Consider the following 21,063-nt stretch of genomic DNA (forward strand, 5'->3'; position numbering starts at 1 on the left):
AGTAGACCTTGTATTTTGCAAATAGTTATGTGGCTCATCTACAAGAACTTAGCTGATGATTGGGTGCAAAATCGCTTAGTGAGCCTGGGTAGAGCTTACAGACTGATGATGCAACGGGCAGTGGGTGGTGCCCCGCTCCGACATTTGCTAAATACAGAAGCTGTTGCGCCGACCTTAGACAAAACTTCTTACATTTATCTGAAGATGATTCGTGGGCACATCTAGCCACAAGCATTTTTCACGGAGGGAAATACCGGTTGAGTCCCAGTACCTTTCCAACTCTGTTAAGTGTTGCACGTATTGTCAGTTTTGACAGCTTTTTAAATAGTAATTATTTAGGTTTTTCTATAACATGTTATAATGATAACTGGTATTGTTGTTTTTCTGATCATGTGATTCAGCCTTAAAACTAGAACTGGATTTTTTTTTTTTTTTATCATTTGTTAAAAACAGGAACGAGAAAGACATTTGATGATGTTTATAATATATGTGATAAAACTCAGGGCGGGAAGTCAATTTTTTTCCCCACCAATCCTATTAGCCAGAAGTTAGTTTCTTTCTTTTTCTTTTCTTTTTTTAAATATATTTAATTGAATTTTTATAGAGAGGAAGAGAGAGGGATAGAGAGTTAGAAACATTGATGAGAGAGAATCATTGATTAGCTGCCTCTTGCACACCCCCTACTGGGGATGTGCCCGCAACCAAGGTACATGCCCTTGACCGGAATCGAACCTGGGACCTTTCAGTCCGAGGCCAGGCCGACGCTCTAGCCATTGAGCCAAACCTGTTTCGGCTTAGTTTCTTTCTTTCTTTAAAAAAAAAAAAAATTATGTATGTATGTATATATATATATATATATATATATATATATATATATATATATATATATATATATATAAATTTTTTTTTTAATTTCAGAGAGGAAGGGAGGAGAGATAGAAACATCAATAATGAGAATCATTGACTGGCTGCCTTCTGCACGCCCCCTACTGGGGTTTGAACCCCAAACCTGGGCTTGTGCCCTTGAGCCGAATTAAACCCAGGGCTTTTCAGTCCGAAGGCAGATGCTCTGCCCACTGAACCAAACTGACTACGACAGAACTTAGTTTCTTGACCACACCTAGCTGCAAGGCAGGCTGGGAAATGTAGTCTTTCTTCTGGGCAACCATGAAGCCTGCCATGGTGTGAGAATACCCAGGAAGAAAACTAGTCCTATCTGACCCAATAAAGGAGGGAGGGAATCTATCCCGAAGTTCCTTCCTTTGCCTCCATTTCTCAGCCTTGCACGCTGCTCTCTGTGGCCAGCTCTTGTGTAGAGAATCAGGGAGCCGGGGACAGGTACCCACAGTCCAGCCGGCTCCTCGGTCCCAAACACTATTCAAGTGATAAGATGGTATTATTCTCTCCTTCCCCCAGACAAGCTGCTTCTCACATGACCGGCTCTGGTCGGTCAGAATCAGGTGCCTGTAGCCAGTGCTTTCTTTGGGCTCTGAAGGCAGGGTGTGTATCCAAAGCAGGGATTTTTATCTTGTTTGCTGTTCACCTTTGGCAAAAACAGAACCCAGTGTAAGGAGCACTCCACGCCCCCAGATTACAGTCAACAATTCAAATGAAGCAGGTTTGTTTGCCCTAACTCAGTGGTGGGCAAACTGTGGCTCGAGAGCCACATGTGGCTCTTGGGCCCCTTGAGTGTGGCTCTTCCACAAAATACCACATGCGGGCGCACACGTACAGTGTGATTGAAACTTTGTGGCCCATGCATAGAAGTCAGTTTTTGGCTCTCAAAAGAAATTTCAATCGTTGTGCTGTTGATATTTGGCTCTGTTGACTAATGTGTTTGCCAACCACTGCCCTAGCTGGTTTGGGGACTGAAGGGTCCTGGGTTCTATTCTGGTCAAGGGCACATGCCTGGGTTGTGGGCTCGATCCCCAGTAGGGGGTGTGGAAAGTGTGGAAGAAGCAGCCGATCATAGACTCTCTCTTATTGATGTTTCTCTCTCTCTCCCTTCCTCTCTGAAATAAATCATATATATATATATATATATATATATATATATATATATATATATATATATATTAAACAAAGAAAGCAGGTTTCTTAGAGAGATGGCTGATTCCAGACACGGGCCAGGAAAGGCTCCCAAGAGTCCAAGATGGTGTCATTGGACCATCAGGAAGATTAAGATAAGAGTACCCCTAATTTCCTCTGGGAACCACTCCTCTCCTATTATTCATTTTTCAGTGGTTTGAGGTTGACCTGCCCAGCCCTGAGGAGGTGACTTGAGTGGCCTAATCTAATTACCATGCCCCTGGCAACCTGGCAGTGATTGGCTCATGGCTGGGCCGTCCAATGAGAGGCGAACCTGAGCAGTTTGTTGTTGTTTTTTCGTTTGTTTATTTTAAATATATTTTATTGATTTTTTACAGAGAAGAAGGGAGAGGGATAGAAAGTTAGAAACATCAATGAGAGAGAGACATCGATCAGCTGCCTCCTGCACACCTCCTTCTGAGGATGTGCCTGCAACCAAGGTACATGCCCTTGACCAGAATCAAACCTGGGACCCTTGAGTCTACAGGCCGATACTCTATCCACTGAACCAAACCAGTTAGGGCAACCTGAGCACTTTGAATAGGAATGCTGGGACTCAGACTCTGCTGGCCTTGCTAGGAGGGCATCAGCCTTGTGATAGATAACTGGCCATTTTGTTACCACAAGGGCAGTCGATGTCAGGACAGAAGCCCATCTATTATACCAGAAGCAAGAGATGCATCCTACCGAAGTCACTTGAATCTGGATCAAGCCATTCCTGAAGCTCCTACTACACTACATCGTTATGTGAATCAGTACTTTGCCTTTTGTTTAAGGCAGTTATAGTTAAGCTTTCTGTCCCTTGCAACCCCTGAAGTCTTATTTGAAACACAGGATTAAATGGCAGAGTGCGTACACATGCAATTCAGCAAGCGTTCTTTGAACACCTGCCCTGTGCCAGGCCTTGTGCTAGTTCTGGCTTTCCAGAGATGGTATAGCCACTGCCTTCCCAGGACTTAAACAGATTAGAGGTTCGTCAAATGGAATCTCCTCCCGCTCCCTTTGTCACCCAAAGGCCAGATGCATGGCCTGCTAGGGGCTTCTCAATGAACATTTACTGAAGCAAGCAGCTGTCTGAAGGCCCCACTGGCCAAAGCCGCAGGAAGCAGGAGGGTCAGGCTGTCGGTAGCTTGTTCAGGTTGGGGCTGTTTGACTGGCAACACCCAGTCACTGAGAGACTCCCTCCCTCCCTGAAGTCCGGTCTGCAGGGAGGGGAACTGCCCCACAGCCCGGGGGGATGAGTCCCTGCCTAAGCAGACCAGAAGCTCAGGCCACCGCTGCTTCCAGAGAAGGGGGTCAAAAACAAGATCCCACAGGGCAGGTTATGTTGTTCTGAAGGTTTTTAAAGCCGGGCATCCTTTGAGAATCTGAGGAAAGCTATGGGACCTCTTTTAAGAATAAAGGTGCACACACATGTTGCAATTCCAGGGGTTACGGGCCCCTTGAAGCTAGTTATGAACTTGAGCAAGAAAGCGCTAAGGCTCCCTCGTCATCTAAGGTCCTGTGACTCTCCGGATTCTTGGTTTGTTATCATCCCTGGGAAGTTCTGTTCCTTCGCTGGAAGAATATGCTTGTCTTGGCTATGTGGGCTCCCATAATACCATAGGCCAGGGGGCTTATAATTGACAGGAATGCATTTCTGGTCATTGGTTCGCCCATTTCGGGGAGCAGAAACCTCGAGAAGTGCAGTTGGGTGTGGCAGATGGTATGACATGCCCTCTAGCCATCGCATTAAACCGGAAGCTGCTTGACCCAGGCTGGGGAATGGGAGGTGTGTCTCAGCTTTGCGCTGCCCACAGCGGGAGTGGACGGTGCCCGGCCCAGGGCTGCCAGGGCAGCTGACAGTAAAGCTGAGGCTTGTTTACTCCGTCTCCTGGCCGTCTGCTGTGGGCCCTCCAGCTCCTGGGCCAGCAAACCAGGCTTCCGGGTGAGGGGCTGCTGGAAACAGCATGGAGGCCACACCCTCCCCAGGTGGCCGCCACCCCCAGCTCTGTCCTTGGTGGACCAGCGGCAGCTCCATTCTCCTCCCCAGAGGCAGGGTCAGGCCTTAGCTTTAGCACACAGCCGGCAGAAGCTGGGGCAGGCAAGTCTAGGCTCCTTAGGGCAGGTAGGGGGACAGAGATTATGGCAGCGAAAGGACCAGTGATGCTTCGACCAGCCCATGGGGCGGGACCACCCAGGGACCCCACCCCCCTGGGGAGCAGAGAAGTGGCTGCCTCCCCATCTGAGTGGATGCCTCTGAGAGGAGGAGGAGGAGGAGGAGGAGGGGGAGGAGAAGACGTGGGAAAAGAATTCCTATCGTCACATGGGGGCGAGGTGGCCGGCCCTTCTGCTTCAGACACCACCCCAGTCTGGTGACCAAGAAAGATGGGATGTTTCCAGAAGTTTCAACCACACACAGATGGACCACGGAAGTTTGAAAGAGATTTATTTAAAAACGGAACAAAAGAAAGCTTTGGTATTTCAAAAACAACAATTAGCAATCACTAGAAAGTTAAACACTTCCCCCGAAGCCCAGAAATACAAAACACAGATCGTCAAAGGGACATGTGCAAACCCGAGGGGGCCCCGGGGCCGAGCCCTCCACGCAGGCCACCACGCGGATGCCAGCCCTGCGGCAAGCTCAGAGACCACCACCAGGAATCACTGTCGACAGTGGAAGGAAAAGCCATCAGCAAAATCTCAGCAATAAATTAAAAATCCAGTTAAGAAGGAACACATTAAATTAGGAAAGAGCCCACAATTCTCCTAGACGAGTCTTTTCCAAAGGGGTCTAGTTCCTGGGCAGAGGAAAGGGGGAAAGTGGAAGGAGTGAGTTCGATTTCAAGTATTTCCCACGTGGGTTCATTTTATTGAGTGGAAAGCTTACAAAAGCCCACTGGCCGCTCCCCCGCTCCCCAGTGCGAACTCCTGAACATCCACACGCGCTTCTGCATCACTGCTGTCCCAACAAGGCACAAAAGGGCGGGTGCTTTCAAAGGATCCCTTGTTCGCTGCAGCAGGAGTGTCAGTGCTGGGTGTCTTGTGCCAGGGGTGGCTGAAAGCAGGGCTGTTGGTTCACTCAGACACTGGGATCTTCCTGTTCAATTAACAAAACAAGTTGTTACTGCTCGCCGCTGACCCTGTGGGCAGCTACAGAAATGCTACGGGGAGCGGCCACGGAGACCGCCCTGGGGGCGCCCACCCGGGCTCTGATCGGGCGTGACTGACGGCTCCCGGCCCAGGGACAGGCTGGAACTGCTATGGATGTGCTGTCTGGGGCCTCCGAGGCGATGCAGAGCAAGCACCAGGCTCTGCTGCGGTGTGGCCCGCTCTAGCACAAGTAACTGAGGGACGTGGGGCAGTGCTGCATGAAGGCAGTTTGGCTTGTCCCCCGGACTGTGTGGGAAACCACGGTGAATAGGTGTGTGCCACTTTAAGAGCAAGGAAAAGCAGCCTGGGGCAGAACAGAGGCTGCCACCCACACAATGCAAACCCAGAAGGCTCCCGGATGGTGTCTGCACATTTCTTTTTGATCTGACTTTGTTCTTCAAGCTTGAGGAGCTCAGACCTGCCTCCCACCCTTTTCCCACTCCTTCAGGCCCAATGCTCCTTCCTCCTCCCAGTCCCGGCCACAAAGCCTGCGGAGGTGATGGGGCATTTCTCTTTAGCTACTTAGCACCAGACCTAGACCTTCATCTTCCTCTCTACTCTCAGGCGGAGGAGGGCAGAGGCAACAAGCTCCCTCTAGCACTTCCTCCTGCCACTGCCAACAGCGGATTCCCTCCGATCTTTCCCCCGGGACATCCTGGTGGCGAGAAAGCACAGACTGACGGGGTGACAGGGCAGCAGGCGGCCTCCCCCGAGACATCAATCCTGATGTCCTGAGATATGGTCCAGATACAAGCCCGCAGCGACTGAGATCAAAACCAAGGCTTCCCGGGGCACAGCCACGTGAGGAACTGAGGGGAATGGCCTTGTCTGAGCTGACAGATGACCCCCTCTGGCCCACAGTGCAGGCTGCCCGGGTTCAGATGGGGTCCCCTCAGCAGCTTAGACAGAGACCTCGGGTTAATCTAGGGCTTTGCTGCAGTTATTTTCAGGTGCTGAGATTCATCTGGGGTGGGGTGGGGTGGGGTGGGGTGGGGGACAGCTGCCCAGGACCCTGGGAGGCCAGCGGGCTCACCCACCCGCAGCTGTCCCTTCCTATGGTCTCCTTTCACAAGTCACTTCTCAGTGTCCTTTCAAACACACTCGCTCCTGTCTATGAGTAAAGGGCTGAGGACATGGCTGAGAGGGCACCCCGTGACGGCCCAGGCCTCACCCCGTCCTAGAGCAGAGGACGGAGTGCAAGGCTCTGCCGACACCAGGCTCTATACCTTACTCCTGAAGAGGGGCTTGGCCCCAGGCCCACAGTACTCGTTGTAGATGAGCTTGAAGAGGAAGAGGTGGAAGAGGGTGATGAGGGAGGCCACGCTGAACCAGAAGAGGAAGGGCAGGCCGGGGTCCTGCTGGGCCATGTGCTCGTCGTGGGCCAGGATGGCCTTGAGGTGCAGCGTGTGCCGCAGGTCCTGCAGGTGCGTGAGGTCGGTGGAGACGTAGAGCAGAGGCGTGATGGGCTGCGTCACCATGACGGGGAAGGTGAGGCCCTCGGGGTCCGAGGTCAGCTCCATGGGATCCGCCAGGCAGCCCGCCTCGCAGGCGTAGATCTTGACGGGCTGGCCGTGGGTGTCCACAGACACGTGCAGGTACGGCTCGCCCCTGGGGTCCTCGAGCACGGCCAGGCTGATGTGGTTGTTCTTGTAGCGGATGCCGTGCAGGGCGTAGCTGTTGTGCAGCACGTCCGGGTCGGCCTGGAACTGCAGGTGGTTCTCGGTGAACTGCAGGCCGCCGAAGCTGAGCACCATGCCCTGCAGGATGCCGGGGGCGCCCACCTTCACCAGCCCCTTGCAGCCGCGCTTCTGCAGCGTCAGCTTCCACAGGTCGGAGAGCTGCAGGATCTGCTGGACGGAGGACAGCCAGCTGGGCCAGAGGTTCTCGGCGTGCATGGTGGCGTGGCCGCTGAAGCAGTGATCTTCATAGTTGAGCGTCGACTCCATCTGGTCCCGCTCCCTGTGGCTCAGGCTGGGGCTGAGCAGGGGGGCTGTTGAGCAGGACAGCATGTAGTACAGGGTCAGGTTCACGGTCAGGCCAGACGGGGTGTGGGCGTCCGTGATCTTCTTCATTTCCACACCTGTAACGCCACCAAGATTGCACGTTACGGAGGATGGCACGGCATGAAAGGGAGAGCGCGGGCAGCAGAGACACAAAGTCTCTGTCCTGAGGGTGCTCCTGCCTGGCTTCCTCACATGACTAACTTGAGCCCTGTGGGCCCGAAACCTAAAATCTTATTAAAAGACACCACCCTGACTGGTTTGGCTCAGTGGACAGAGCGTCGGCCTGCGGACTGAAAGGTCCCAGGTTCGTTTCCAGTCAAGGGCATGTACCTTGGTTGCGGGCACATCCCCAGTAGGGAGTGTGCAGGAGGCAGCTGATCAATGTTTCTCTCTCATCAATGTTTCTACCTCTCTATCCCTCTCCCTTCTTTTCTGTAAAAAAATCAGGGGGGGGGGATTGGAATGGGGGGTTGAGGATAAATATGTGATACCTTAATCAATAAATTTTAAAAATCAATAAAATATATTTAAAAAAATAAAAATAAAAGGCAGCGGTGCCTCCTGCCAAAGCCCCAAAGAACAGACAGAGCCAGACCTTGGCCCCAGCCATATGGAGTCAAGTAGAAAGTCCGTTCCAGGACACTGTCACTCTAGCCAGCCCTGGGTTTCTCCACTCAATCCTCTCTCTCTCTCTCTCTCTCTCTCTCTCTCTCCAGTCCTGTAGCTGTTAACATTGTTTATGTTTTTATTGCTTTTAGAGAGAGAGGGAGAAGAATAGAGAGAGAAACATTGATCAGCTCCCCCCTGCACACTCCCTACTGAGGATCGAGCCCGAAACCAAGATCTCCAAATTCTGAATGACCTCTAGACCCAACCAGCGAACAGCCCGCTTGGACGACAGGTGTTTTGAACCTGACGTGGCTGAATTCTTCCAGCCCCAAACCGATCCTTCCCGAAGTTGTCCCCAGACACCTGCTCAAGCCCTCCCCGCAAACTCAGGGGTCACCTTGGCGTTCTTCCTCCCGGCAGCCAGTCCCTGGAAAGTGCTGGCAGCTCTGCCTCCAAAGGTGTTAGAATCTGTCCCCTTCCACCTCCACAGTCACAGCTCCGGCCCAGCCACCCTCCTCTCTCATCTGGTCTCCACGCTCCACTTTGCCCCCATACGGTCTATTCTCTGCACACAGCAGCCACAGGGACCTTTAAAAGCGTGCAGCAGGTGGTGGCTCTGCCCTGCTTTCCATCCCATTTACAATACAATTCACCCTCCTCACTAAGGCCTGCAAGACCCTTTAGGATCTGGCCACTCCACTCACTACCTTCCCCACCCGCACCGGTCCCCTCAGGCTCACTCCCTGCGGGCCACACTGGCCCTTCAACCAAACTGGCTGCTGCCTCAGGGGCAATGGCCTGCTGGCTGGCTTCCTCGCCATTCAGGTCTCAGCTTCAGTGTTTCCTCCTCAGAGAGGCCTCCCTGACACCTGGGGCTAAACAGAGTCTGGCCCCTGCTTTTACCTCCCCCTTCAGTCACCTTCAATCACTACTTTTAACCTTTCTCTGTAGCACTTCTGATTCTAGAACGCTATCTTTCTTATCTATTCAAAATTTCAATTTCCTAATGTCTGTCTTTCTCCCATCCAGTGTGAGCAAGCCCCGTGAGCACAGAAGGCACCGTGAGCAGGGCCTGTGCTCTGCCCATTCTGTCTTCTCCCGGGAGGACAGACCTGGCAGCGGCAGGCACACACTTCTTGGATGAATTAGACTCCTTGGGTAACTAAATAGAAGGATCCAGACAACAAGAACTCTGCAAACCAAAATCTCTCTCATCTAGAGCAGGATTTATCTTCTTCAGCAGCTGAGGGGAAGCAGCTTTCCTTTGACAGAGCATCCCACCTGCTGAGAGGTCCCGCTATCTCCTTGTGAAAAAACCGCAGCCCCCTCAGCTGGGGCACCTCAGCGGGAGCTGGTCACCAGGAAACCGTGCTGGTCGCCAGCCGGGCTCCAGGGAACTGAAGAAAGAATCTGGGTGGGGACTGACCAGGCCTCCCCCTGCCTGCCATTTTTATCCTTTACAAATTGACCCTCTAAACCCCTGATTCTCAACCTTTCTAATGCTGGACCCTTTCATACAGCTCCTCATGTTGTGGTGACCCCCAACCATAAAATTATTTTCGTTGCTACTTCATAACTGCAATTTTGCTACTGTTGTGAATCATAAGGTACATATCTGTGTTTTCCGATGGTCTTAGGCAACCCTGCTGGCGGTTCTCAACCTGAGAACTGCAAAATCGTTATGAAATAGCAACGAAAATAATTTTATGGTTGGGGATCACCACAACATGAGGAACTGTATTAAAGGGTTGCAACATTAGAAAGATTGAGAATCACTGCTCTAAGCCATTGTGCTCAAATCAGGCCTCACCCACAAGGACGGAAAGAAGACTTACCCATTACACTCATAGTTAGAATCTCATTAAAGCCTCTGAGGCAGGTGCTACTGTTACTACTGAATACAAGTCCAGAAAGATTAGGCTACCGGCCCAGGTCACACGGACACTAAGGGATGGAACAGGGTCAGCCCCAGGTCAAAGGCCACGCCCAAAGTTTAACCTCTGCGGATGTCGGAGGGGCACCTGCAGGGTGGGCCAGGCTCACCCCGGTGCGAGGTGTGGACTATGAACCAAGCACCTGCCACGCCTCACCTGGGCTGAAGAGCTGGGCCCAGAGGCGCTGGTGGTCCTGGAGCAGCTCGGCGGCGGGCATCTCCAGGAGCTCCAGCATCTCCTTCCGGGCCAAGTCCTGCAGCACCTTGAGCTCCTTGGCGGCTTTGCTTTTGAGCGCCTGCGGGTTCAGCGGCCCTGAGATGTGCACCACCCACAGCACCGTCTCATCCAGCTGCGTCTTGGGAGCCACCTGGAGCCGGTCCACTAGCTTCTTGGCGGCCACCACCACGAGGTGCACCTGCCCCTTGGGAAGGGGCGGGGACAGGCCCGAATAGAGAAGGAACTGATGGTCTCCGGCCTTCTCCAGGGTGCTGGTGTAGGCTCTGGGGAGCGGCCTGGCGGTGGGCCCCACCGTCTGCAGCGTGGCCACGCGCTCCGTGGGGTTGCTGAGCTGGATGCGCTGCAGGTAGACGTGGGGCCGGCCCCGGTGCGCCAGGAAGTCCTCCTGCAGCAGCACGCAGTCGCGGGCGGCTCCCGTGACGAGGCCGGAGGCGGAGGCCGGTCCGGGGGCGGCGGCGGCGGCGGCGCCGGTCCCCGGGGCCCCCAGCTGCAGGCAGCGCACCCGGCGCAGCAGCCCCTCACGCAGCAGCAGCACCGACTCCCCGGCTTCGGAGAGCGCGTTCAGCGGGCGCAGCTGCACCAGGGGCACGAAGTCCGGCGCCACGGCGGGCTCCCGCTCGCCGGGCGTCACCCACAGCCGGTTGGCGGCCACGTCCAGGGCCAGGAAGCCGTTGGCCACCAGGGCCGGCACCCCGCGGCCCGGCGGCACCGCCTCGCCGCGCTCCCGCAGGCCGCGCCAGGCGCGGGTGGCCGCCTCCAGGCAGGCGGACGGCGCGGCGGCGCCCGGCGGGCCGCGGGCCCAGGGCAGCAGGTGCAGGCCGCCCGCCGCGCGCCGCGCCCCGGAGCCGCCGAACCACAGGAGCAGCAGCAGGAGGCCGAGCAGGCAGAGCAGGCGGCGGGCCCAGCTGCTCGACAGCAGCCCCGGCAGCCCCTTGAGCCGCTGCTGCAGCCACATCGGGCCGCCGGGCGCGGGCGCGGCGCGGGAGGGGCCGCTGGGCCCGCCGCCCCGCCCACCGGCCCCGCCGCCCGCGCGCCTCACTCTGCAGCCGCGACCGCGGGGCCCGCCACGGACCGCGTCGCAGCCGCTGCGGCAGCCGCCACCGTCCCTTCTTCTTCCTCCTCCGACGCCTCCGAACGTCAAACGACGCCGCCGTCAAGCGCCACCGCGTCTTTTGCGACACATGGAAATGAGGGGGCGGGGCCAGGGCGGGGCTTGGGGAAGGGGCGGGGCCACTGCGGGAAGGGCGGGAGCTGCGGGTGGAGGTGGGAAAGGGGGCGGAGCTTGGGAAAGGGACGGGAGCACGGCGGGAGGGGCGGGAGCTGCGGGTCCGGGTGTGGGTGAGTGGAGGGGGCGGGGTTGGGCGGGTAGTACTGGAAGCATCCGACCAACTTGAAAAAAACACGGAGTCGGCCAAACCCAGCACATGCTAGGCCCCGTTTGCTACTGATGGAGTCAACAGACCTAAGATTTAAATGTAATCATAATATGTACACAGATAATAATTTAATAAAAAAAACTAAAAAAAATGTAATAATAAAACTTTTTTATGTAAAAATGACGATCCTCACCGCAATAAAACAAAACAAAAAGAAAGAGAGAAAGGGAAGGAGAGAGAGAGACGAAAAGAAGATGAAGAAAAGAAAAGAAAAGGAAAGAAAAGAAAAAAGAAAAGAGCCGAAACCGGTTTGGCTCAGTGGATAGAGCATCGGCCTGTGGACTGAAAGGTCCCAGGTTCGATTCCGGTCAAGGGCATGTACCTTGGTTGTGAGCACATTCCCAATAGGGGTGTGCAAGAGGCAGCTGATCGATGATTCTCTCTCATCAATGTTTCTAACTCTCTCTTCCTCTCTCTTCCTCTCTGTAAAAAATCAATAAGATATATAAAAAGAAAGAAAGAAAGAAAGAAAGAAAGAAAGAAAGAAAGAAAGAAAGAAAAGAAAAGGAAAAGGAAGTAGCCCCTCTAAATTAGATTTCCTGGGAAATGCATTGCTGACAGCTCCTCCAGACCAGCCCGGCAGCAAGTAGAATCTAAGGGACAGAAATCCGGCCCCAGACTGTCCATGTCTCCACCACACCAAGCCGTCTTCATGTGAACCCTGAGTTTTAACTTATTACATAACATGAGACACTAAATTCCCATGCTTTGAAAATGCCTTTAAATTGTGAACCATCGATGCAAAAAGAGGCATTTAGCTTTGTTACTGGAGGAAAACATTTGTACGAGCAAGGGCAGACAGTGGGGCCATTGTTCCCACTTCGCTGTCCGGATATTCCGAAGCCAGACAGTGCTTCCCAGTCGTTGGAAATTAACTGGGCATTTGAGGTGGCTTCTTGTGGGCTGTGGGGAGACAAAGATGCGTTTGCCAAGTTGCAAGTCTGGGTGATGGTACAGTAGCCCCTTTATCCCTCCAAGGTTATTATCAAAACACAAACACAAAATTCTTTTTTTTAAATATATTTTTATTGATTTTTTACAGAGAGGAAGAGAGAGGGATAGATAGCTAGAAACATCGATGAGAGAGAATCATTGATCAGCTGCCTCTTGCACACCTCCTACTGGGGATGTGCCCACAACCAAGGTACATGTCCTTGACCGGAATTGAATCTGGGACCTTTCAGTCCATAGGCCAACGCTCTATCCATTGAGCCAAACCAGTTTCGGCTCTTTTGTTTTTAATGTCTGTTTTTTAAACACATTTTTATTGATTTCAGAGAGGAAGGAAGAGGGAGAGAGACATCAATGATGAGAGAGAATCATTGATTAGCTGCCTCCTGCACATCCCCCACGGGACTGAGCCCACAACTGGGCATGTGTCCTGACTAGGAATAGAACTGTGACCTCCTGTGGGGTTCATAGGTCTCCACTGAGCCACTGAGCCATGCCCACAGGGCCAAAAAACAAAATTCTTAATTACCACTGGGAGTTCACAAACCCAGGAAATAGGCTGGTGGCTGACCAGGAATCCATTTCCTGTAGCTAGAGAGATAGGGTCCCTCCAACCTCCTGACGAGGCAGAAGGACTTGGGAGGCACAGTGACCTGGAAGCATACCAGACCAGGTGCATCCCGCCTGTGGAATGGGAAGGACCAGAGACCCTGCCTCTCGCGTTTTGGAGAAATTAATAAGTTAATACAGACAAAGCAAACAAGGTGCATGGCACACACTAAATAATTTTTAATTGGAAACCCAATTTAAAAATGTCATATTGCCGAAACCGGTTTGGCTCAGTGGTAGAGCGTCGGTCTGTGGACTGAAAGGTCCCACGTTCGATTCCGGTCAAGGGCATGTACATTGGTTGCGGACACATCCCCAGTAGGGGGTGTGCAAGAGGCAGCTGGTTGATGTTTCTCAACGACGTTTCTGGCTCTCTATCTCTCTCCCTTCCTCTCTGTAAGAAAAATCAATAAAATATATTTTTTAAAAAAGTCATTATTTTTTACAATTACAAACATCCATGAAATAGGTATATATCTTGGCCCATTTGCATGATTTTTTTTTTTTGGGGGGGGAGCAATTTCTGGAAGCAGATTCCTAGTCAAATGAAAGGCCCAGAATTCAGGGACTCCCTTGCCACTCTCAAACACCCCAAGGGAAGGAGACTCACAGGGAGGTCGGCAGCACAGCCACAACAAAGCCAGGGAGCCAAGCGTGAGGACCGTGGCATCAGGCTGCCTGGGTTTTCATTCTTGGCTTTACCCCTCGCTAGCAAGTCAACTAACTTCCCTAACCCTCAGTTTCTCTATCCATAAAATGGGGAGCATGAGAGAGAGGACTGCTCCGAGGCTTACATGGACACACACGGGACACATTTGGCATGGTGCCTGGTTCAAAATAACCATTCATTACTCACTTTTCCTAGGAAGCAGGATATATGATACAAGATTCAACATGTGCAAAAGGGTGAAGAGCGACTATTAAGTCTTCCCCTCTCCTGGGGCCCCACCCAGCCATCTGTTCCTCTTCGCAGATGCAACCGCTGCCACGGGTTCCTTGGGTACTCTGCCAGATATTCTATTTGCTTACAGATATATAGGCATCTAGACATGTAGTACCAAGTTTTTCTTTCACAGAAATTGTAGCATATGATTTTCACTTGTATCTTTTCCTTTTTTTTTTTTTTTCCTTAGGGAACAGCTTGGAAATTCTATTTCTTTTATTATTATCATTTTTACTAGAGGTCTGGTGCATGAAATTTATGCACTTAGGGAGGGGGCCCTCTTACAGTCCAGGAGCCCTTGGGGGATGTCCAACTGATGGCTTAGGCCCGCTGGGGGTGGGAGAAGTGGGCCTAAGCTGTCAGTTAGACATCCTTAGCCCTGCTGCAGAGGTGGGAGAGGCTCCCACCATCACTGCTGCACTGGCCAGACATGAGCCTGGCTTCTGGCTGAGCAGCACTCCCCCTGTAGGAGCGCATTGACCACCAGGGGGCAGCTCCTGCATTGAGCGTCTGCCCCCTGATGGTCAGTGTGCATCATAGCGATGGGTCGTTCAGCAGGTAGGTTGACTTGTATATTAGCCTTTCATTTTATTTTTAAAAATATATTTTATTGATTTTTTTACAGAGAGGAAGGGAGAGGAATAGAGAGCTAGAAACATCAATGAGAGAGAAACATCGATCAGCTGCCTCCTGCACACTCCCCACTGGGGATGTGTTCGATTCTGGTCATGTCATTGACCAGAATCGAACCTGGGACCTTTTAGTCCGCAGACCAACACTCTACCCACTGAGCCAAACCGGTTAGGGCTAGACTTTTATTTTACAGGATTATTAAAGGGGCTAAGGGTGAGTGGAGTGGGATTAGCTGATGGCTGTAAAGGGGGTAGGGGTCTGCCTAGCCTGTCTGGCAGCACAGAATATGACTGTCCTCGGGACAAGAAAGGACAAGAAAGGACATGGGTGAAAGGAGAGAAGGAATGTGAGCAAAGCCCATGGCAGCAGACAACTGCCCTCCAGGCCAGCTCTCCTTTCTGTACTTTCCCAGGGAAGCAGGGTCCTGTGCCTTTAACTGTGTACAACATGTGCTGCACGTAGCGAGAGTAACATCTGGGCAGCAGCCACCCCTGGTTAAAGAGACAGGACCTCTTTTCGGGTGAAGTTTGGACTGGGTTCAAGTTCTAGCAATTTGATGAAGGGAGCAAAGAAATGGAACCCAGTGTATGGAGGGCAGGCTTGTCCAGGGTGAATCCTTTCTCCAGGAGAGGCCAGCAGCCTTCAAATGGTCCCCCCTCCTCCTGATGTGCAACGATTCTGGGGTCTTGGGCCATGGGAACCCCACTGCCCAAGGGTTTTTTTGTTTTGTTTTGTTTTGTTTTTCTGTCCACAGAACATCACCATTGACGTTCTTCTAGGGCCCCAGCCAACGGGAAGTTAGAGCTGGGTTTTGAAGCTGCCACCCTTCCTATGGTCCCATATCAGCAGTGTGACTTCAAGCACATCACATCACCTTATTTTTAAATATATTTTTATTTATTTCTTACTGAGAGGCAGGGAGAGAGATAGAGAGTTAGAAACATCGATGAGAGAGAAACATCGGTCAACTGGCTCCTGCACACTCCTCACTGGGGATGTGCCAGCAACCAAGGTACATGCCCTTGACCGGAATCGAACCCGGGACCCTTGAGTCCGCAGGCCGATGCTCTATCCACTGAGCCAAACCGGTCAGGACAGATCATGTCACTTTATTATTTTTTGTTTTTTATAATTTTTTAAAAATATATTTTACTGATTTTTCAGAGAGGAAGAGAGAGGGATAGTTAAGAACATCGGATGAGAGAGAATCATCGATCAGTTGCCTCTTGCACACCCCCTACTGGGGATGTGCCCGCAACCAAGGCACATGCCCCTGCCTGGAATCGAACCCGGGACCTTTCTGTCCACAGACCGACGCTCTATCCACTGAGCCAAACTGGTCCCGGCAGATCACGTCACTTTAAATGGGTTCCTCATTTCCCCAATGGGGGCAATGCTGCCTGACGTGAAGGGTTGCTATGCACATGGAATGAAACGGAGTTTTGAAAATGAACCCAGCTGACGTACGCTCATTCTCTTCCTCTCTGCTCATCCTTCCATTTTCTCCTCCGAGGCTCTGGAATTCCAGTCTGCTTCTCCTGAATTCAAAAACATCCGGTGCATTCCGGCGCCAGGTCCTATCCCAGCTGCAGACGCTCCCTGCCCTGGTCCCCGCTGGGCGGGCAGGAGAAGCCCTGGACGGCACCCATGCCTCTGCCCTTCCCTTGCCTGGTGCCCTGGGCTTGCTGCTGGGTCCCTCCTGCCTCACTCCTGCCATCTGTGCAAAGAGCAAATCTCCATACTGTGAGGTGACCGAGCGGGTTCCCAGAGATTGTACTTAACCTCTAAAATCACAAGTGCTGCCTGGCCGGTTTGGCTCAATGGATAGAGCGTCGGCCTGCGAACTCAAGGGTCCCAGGTTCCATTCCTGTCAAGGGCGTGTACCTTGGTTGCGGGCACATCCCCAGTGGGGAGTGTGCAGGAGGCAGCTGATCCGTTGTTTCTCTCTCATCGATGTTTCTAACTCTCTATCCCTCTTCCCTTCCTCTCTGTAAGAAATCAATAAAATATATATTTTAAAAAATCAATAAAATATATTTAAAAAAATAAAAATAAAATAAAATCACATGTGCTGCCCGGCCGGAGTGGCTCAGCGCTTGAGTGCCAACCTGTGAACCAGGAGGCTGAAACACAAACTGCTGTACTTTTCTCGGCCGCTGTGTCCCGCTCCCCGTCTGTGTGTCGCCCAGTTCCCTGTGGCCTGGCTCACAGGGACAGAGGGAACTCAAAGGGTTTCCTGCTTTGGGGACTGGTGATCAGCAGCCGGGAGGGTCTGGGCCGGTGTGTGGACGCCTTTGAACACGGTCCTCCCGGCCCGGCCCACCCCACGCCCCAGGGTTCGGGTCCCGGTGCCGTTAACCCTGCCAGACCCGGCGGAACCCCCACCCCGGGCTCACAGTCCCCATGCCCTCCAGCCTGGGCGCGGCATCGGGGGCACAGAAATCATTGCATCACCCGCTCCCCCTCTCTCCCAGGCCGGACAGGGGCCCTTGAGACGGGAGGGAGGAGGGCAGGCGGCGGGAGGACCCGGGAGCTGCGCAGACAGGCCCCAGGGAGCCTCCCCAGCCCAGAGGCTTCGGTTCTGGCTCGTCTGCAGGGAAACCTCCTCCCCAGCCCTCCTCCCCGCCTGCCCAGCCCCGGAGGGCGCCGGAGCGGAGGGGGCGGCGCGCTCCGCCCCGGGGCGGGCCCCGTGCGTGGCAGCGCCCCGCCGCCGCGTCCCGAAGTTTCCAGCCGCTCGCTCCGGGGCTCACGGACCGACTTCCCCCCGGACCCCGACCCCGGCGATGCGGCCGCTGCTGCTCCTGGCCCCGCTGGGCTGGCTGCTCCTGGCCAGAGCGAAGGCGGACGCCAAGCCGGAGGGTGAGCGCCGGGCCGGGGGCGGGCAAGGGAGCCGGGGCCGGAGGGAGGCTGGGGGCTGATCTGGGGGGCTGGGGGCTGATCTGGGGGGCTGGGGGCTGATCTGGGGGGGTGCTTCGGTGAGGACCGGTACCCACAGGAGGCCTGGGCTGGCGGGCTGGGGATGGGGAGTCCGGGTTCTGGCTGCTTGTCCACTGGTTCGCGGGTGACTTGGGAAAATCACTTCCCGTCTCGGGCTGGTTGGTCCCCACATCTGGGAGGGAAGTCCGGTACGTCCCGGCAGGCACCGGAGAGACAAATAACGGCGTTCCTAATGACAGCGGCTCCTATTGATGGGGCACTTACTGCAGGCCCCGCGTCCGTTAAGCCTGATGGCAGCCCTCAGCTGTGCATCCTTCCCCCATCCCCATTTTCCAGCTGGGCAAACTGAGGCTCCAGAGTGGATTCACTTGCCCAGAGTTTAGGCAGCTTGTGGGCTTGGGAGCCAAGATTAGCACCCAGTGGCGTCCAGCTGCAGAGCCCCTCTGGCCAAGAGCTCAGGGGGGTGAGCGGCCACCTGGAGAGGTGGCTGGGGTGGGGGTGGGGCCTGCTGCAGAGCTGCTGGCACTTCCAGCTGCATTCTCCAAGGTCTGCCCTGCGCCTGCGGGGTGAGTGTGTGTGTGTGTGTGTGTGTGTGTTCCTCTCCCCACTGTGCACATGGGGGCACAGGCCCCATAGGTGCCATGACTGCCCAGGTGCGGCCAGTCCTGGAGTGGCTGCTCCCAGGTCCCCTGGACTCCGCGTCTAGTGTTCCTTCCACATCCCCGAGGCAGAGAGGATGCTGGCATGGGCCCCGCTATCCTGAGTGGGTCGGGCCTCCTCCGGGGCTGCCTGCTGGGCATCGGAGAGCCGCCAGGAGGGCATAGGGAGATCGTGGCAGTCCCACGGAGGCAGATCTGAACTGGCCACCCCTCCCGTGATCCTCTGTTCCCCGGGCCCTCCCTCCTGGGGAACCTGGGAGCTGGAGGGGGCGGGGTGGTAGGTTGGCAGACCCGTGGACCGGTTCTGGAGTGTTCCTTTGAGCCCCGCTGTGTCCGGGCCACGTGTTTCCGGTGAAGTCGGTTGTCTGATGGCCATGAGGCCCGGTGTCCTGGCCTGTAAAACTGGGGCTACACGACCTCCCTCCCAGAGCTCTTCCAGGGGTCCCAGGGATGAGCGGACTGAGAGTCTGAGGCTCCAGAGTGGATTCACTTGCCCAGAGTTTGGGCAGCTTGTGGGCTTGGGAGCCAAGATTAGCACCCAGTGGCCCATAAAGCCTTCGCTGGCCCATGCTGCCATCTTTCCTGGAGTATACCAGCCCGGCAGTAGGACAGGTAAAAAAATCCAGTGAGTGGGGGAAAATATCCAGCGAGGGAGGTGCTGAGCACAGGGCTGGGCTGATGGTGTGTGCAAAGGGCCTGTGGCCAGGGTCCTCTCACTGGCTGGGAGCTACAAACTCTGGGCCTCTGCTGGCAGTTCCTCTGCTTTTGTTTTTCTGTTGTTTTTTTTTTGTCGTTGTTGTTGTTAATCCTCAGCTGAGGATATTTTTCCATTGATTTTTAGAGTGGAAGGGAGGGGGAGAGACAGAGAGAAACATCGATGTGAGAGAGACACATCAATTGGTTGCCTCCTGTATGCTCCCCAATCAGGGCCAGGGATTGAGCCTGCAAAACCGAGGTAGGTCCCCTTGACCAGAATCGAACCTAGGACTCTTCAGTCCTCTGCCCGATGCCCTATCCACTGAGCCAAACCGGCCAGGGTCTCTGCTTCTGTTTTTGTAACTCCCTCCGCCTGAGACCATCTCATGAGAGAAACGTAGCCCCCTCCGAGGAAGCCCAGGGAGGGGAGTCAGAGAGGATCAAATCAGTGGCAAGGCTTCCGGTGCCCTGTACTCCAGCAGGGGATGGGAGGGGCAGAGCAGACACAAGGCAGCCGGCCCCCACAGCAGGGTGTCGCTGAGACAACCCAGCGACCTCATAGGTCATAACCGTTCACTGATGGAGAAGGGACAGCAGTCCCGGGTACGGGGCTATTGTCAAGCTGCTCTCAAGTTGAGGCTCTGTGCATCTCTTGCTCCATTCAGACCCTTTGGGGAAGAAAGGAATCATTAACCCCATTTTGCAGATCGAAAGACTGAGGCTCTGAGAGGTTATGAACTCCTGGTCTCAGGTTGCCACAGCTGGTTGAAAGTAAGGTCACTGAATGGAGAGCCTGAGGAAGGACATATAACCCTGTCCCAGGCGAGTCCCAAGACCAGTGTGGGGGGCAAAAAAAGACCTTCCACAAAGAGCATCCAAAGGAGCAAATTTCTGTAAAGCTGAGGAGAGTGCAGACCCCCTCCCTCCCCCCCATGGCCCTTTCTCCCTTTTGCAGAGCCCCTGGCTTTCTCCCAAGCTCCTGCCTGTCCCTGCAGGCCGTGACGTGAGAGGGAAGGCCCCGGAGACCCTGGCTTTGGGCGGGGGTCCTGCCTGCACTGTGCAGGGGCCAGAAACAGTCCCCGGGTCAGGCAGGCCTGGCTGGATGTGTACCGTCAGGAGGAGAGAGACCTGCGGCTGCTAGACTCTCCATCTCCTGCCCCTCTGCCTGACCCTGTCGCATCAGCCCGGCGTGAGCTGGGGGAGAAGCTTCACGCGTCCCCACCGCCCCCAAGAGCAGACGATGGGGGTGTCCTGACAAGCCTGAGACCAGACCACACGCCTGGGCTGGCACTGCGTGGGACAGGGGTTGGGCAGGCGGGGAGGAGGGCTGGGAAGGAGGTTTCCCTACAGATGAGCCAGAACTGAAGCCTTTGGGCTGGGGAGGCTCCCTGGGGCCTGTCTGCGCAGCTCCTGTGTCCAGGGAACCCAGCCCGAGTTCTCAGCCTTCTCTGGGGGCCCAGAGAGGGGTCTGCACGCCCCACCCTGGCTCAGCCTCTCAGGAGGGGCTCCTCTCTGCGCTGGGCCCCCGGAACCTGCCCTCACCCCTCCCAGGGAGCTTCCCTGGCACAAGGCTGCATGGAGCCCCGTGGCCAGGCGGCCATCAGCTCCCTTAGCCCGTGTGGGAGTGTCCGGAGGAGGGAGCGTGTCTGTGGTGATTCCTCTCGTTTAACCCGCGTGGGAGTGTCCGGAGGAGGGAGCACCTTGGCGGTGATTACTCTCACTTTGCCGATGGGGACACGGGCACGTAGAGGCTGAGGCAGCTCGCCGCTATCTGCCTGCCACTCCTCTCCTCTGTCCTGCTTATCTCGCTGGCCGGGATCCTGGGCCATTCTTCTGGGAAACCAGGTTGGACTTTGGGCAGTAGTCGGCAGGACCCAGAGCTGGGTGTCAGGCTTCACGTGGGCCCTGGCCCCAGCTCCTGTCACATGGTGAGCCTTTTTTTTTTTTTTTTTTAAGTTAATTCATTTTATTATTATTTTTTTTAAAAATATATATTTTATTGATTTCTTACAGAGAGGAAGAGAGAGGGACAGAGAGCCAGAAACATCGATGAGAGAGAGACATCAATCAGCTGCCTCCTGCATACCCCCCACTGGGGATGTGCCCGCAACCAAGGTACATGCCCTTGACTGGAATCGAACCCGGGACCTCTGAGTCCGAAGGCCAATCCTCTATCCACTAAGACAAACCGGTTTT

At 54.4% G+C, this 21,063-nt stretch overlaps 2 protein-coding genes across 2 annotated transcripts in view; one reads left to right on the forward strand and one right to left on the reverse strand.

The window, feature by feature from the left end:
• Window positions 1-4,499: 4,499 nt before the first annotated feature.
• KIAA2013 (KIAA2013 ortholog) lies at window positions 4,500-11,159 on the reverse strand. The gene is made up of 3 exons (XM_036461071.2): window positions 9,923-11,159; window positions 6,447-7,300; window positions 4,500-5,167 (listed from the first exon to the last, which is right to left on the reverse strand). Exons 1-3 carry the CDS (start codon window positions 10,956-10,958, stop codon window positions 5,150-5,152), a joined length of 1,908 nt encoding a protein of 635 aa, XP_036316964.1. The 5' UTR covers window positions 10,959-11,159; the 3' UTR covers window positions 4,500-5,149.
• Window positions 11,160-17,256: 6,097 nt separating this feature from the next.
• PLOD1 (procollagen-lysine,2-oxoglutarate 5-dioxygenase 1) overlaps window positions 17,257-21,063 on the forward strand; it is a 30,263-nt gene continuing 26,456 nt past the window's right edge. Inside the window, exon 1 of the mRNA XM_036461065.2 lies at window positions 17,257-17,434. Coding sequence (XP_036316958.1) covers window positions 17,359-17,434 — 76 coding nt within the window. The 5' untranslated portion in view covers window positions 17,257-17,358. The remainder of the gene's footprint in view (window positions 17,435-21,063) is intronic.

The sequence above is a fragment of the Pipistrellus kuhlii genome, unplaced genomic scaffold, assembly GCF_014108245.1.
Source record: "Pipistrellus kuhlii isolate mPipKuh1 unplaced genomic scaffold, mPipKuh1.p scaffold_m20_p_34, whole genome shotgun sequence".
Taxonomy (NCBI): Eukaryota; Metazoa; Chordata; class Mammalia; order Chiroptera; family Vespertilionidae; genus Pipistrellus; species Pipistrellus kuhlii.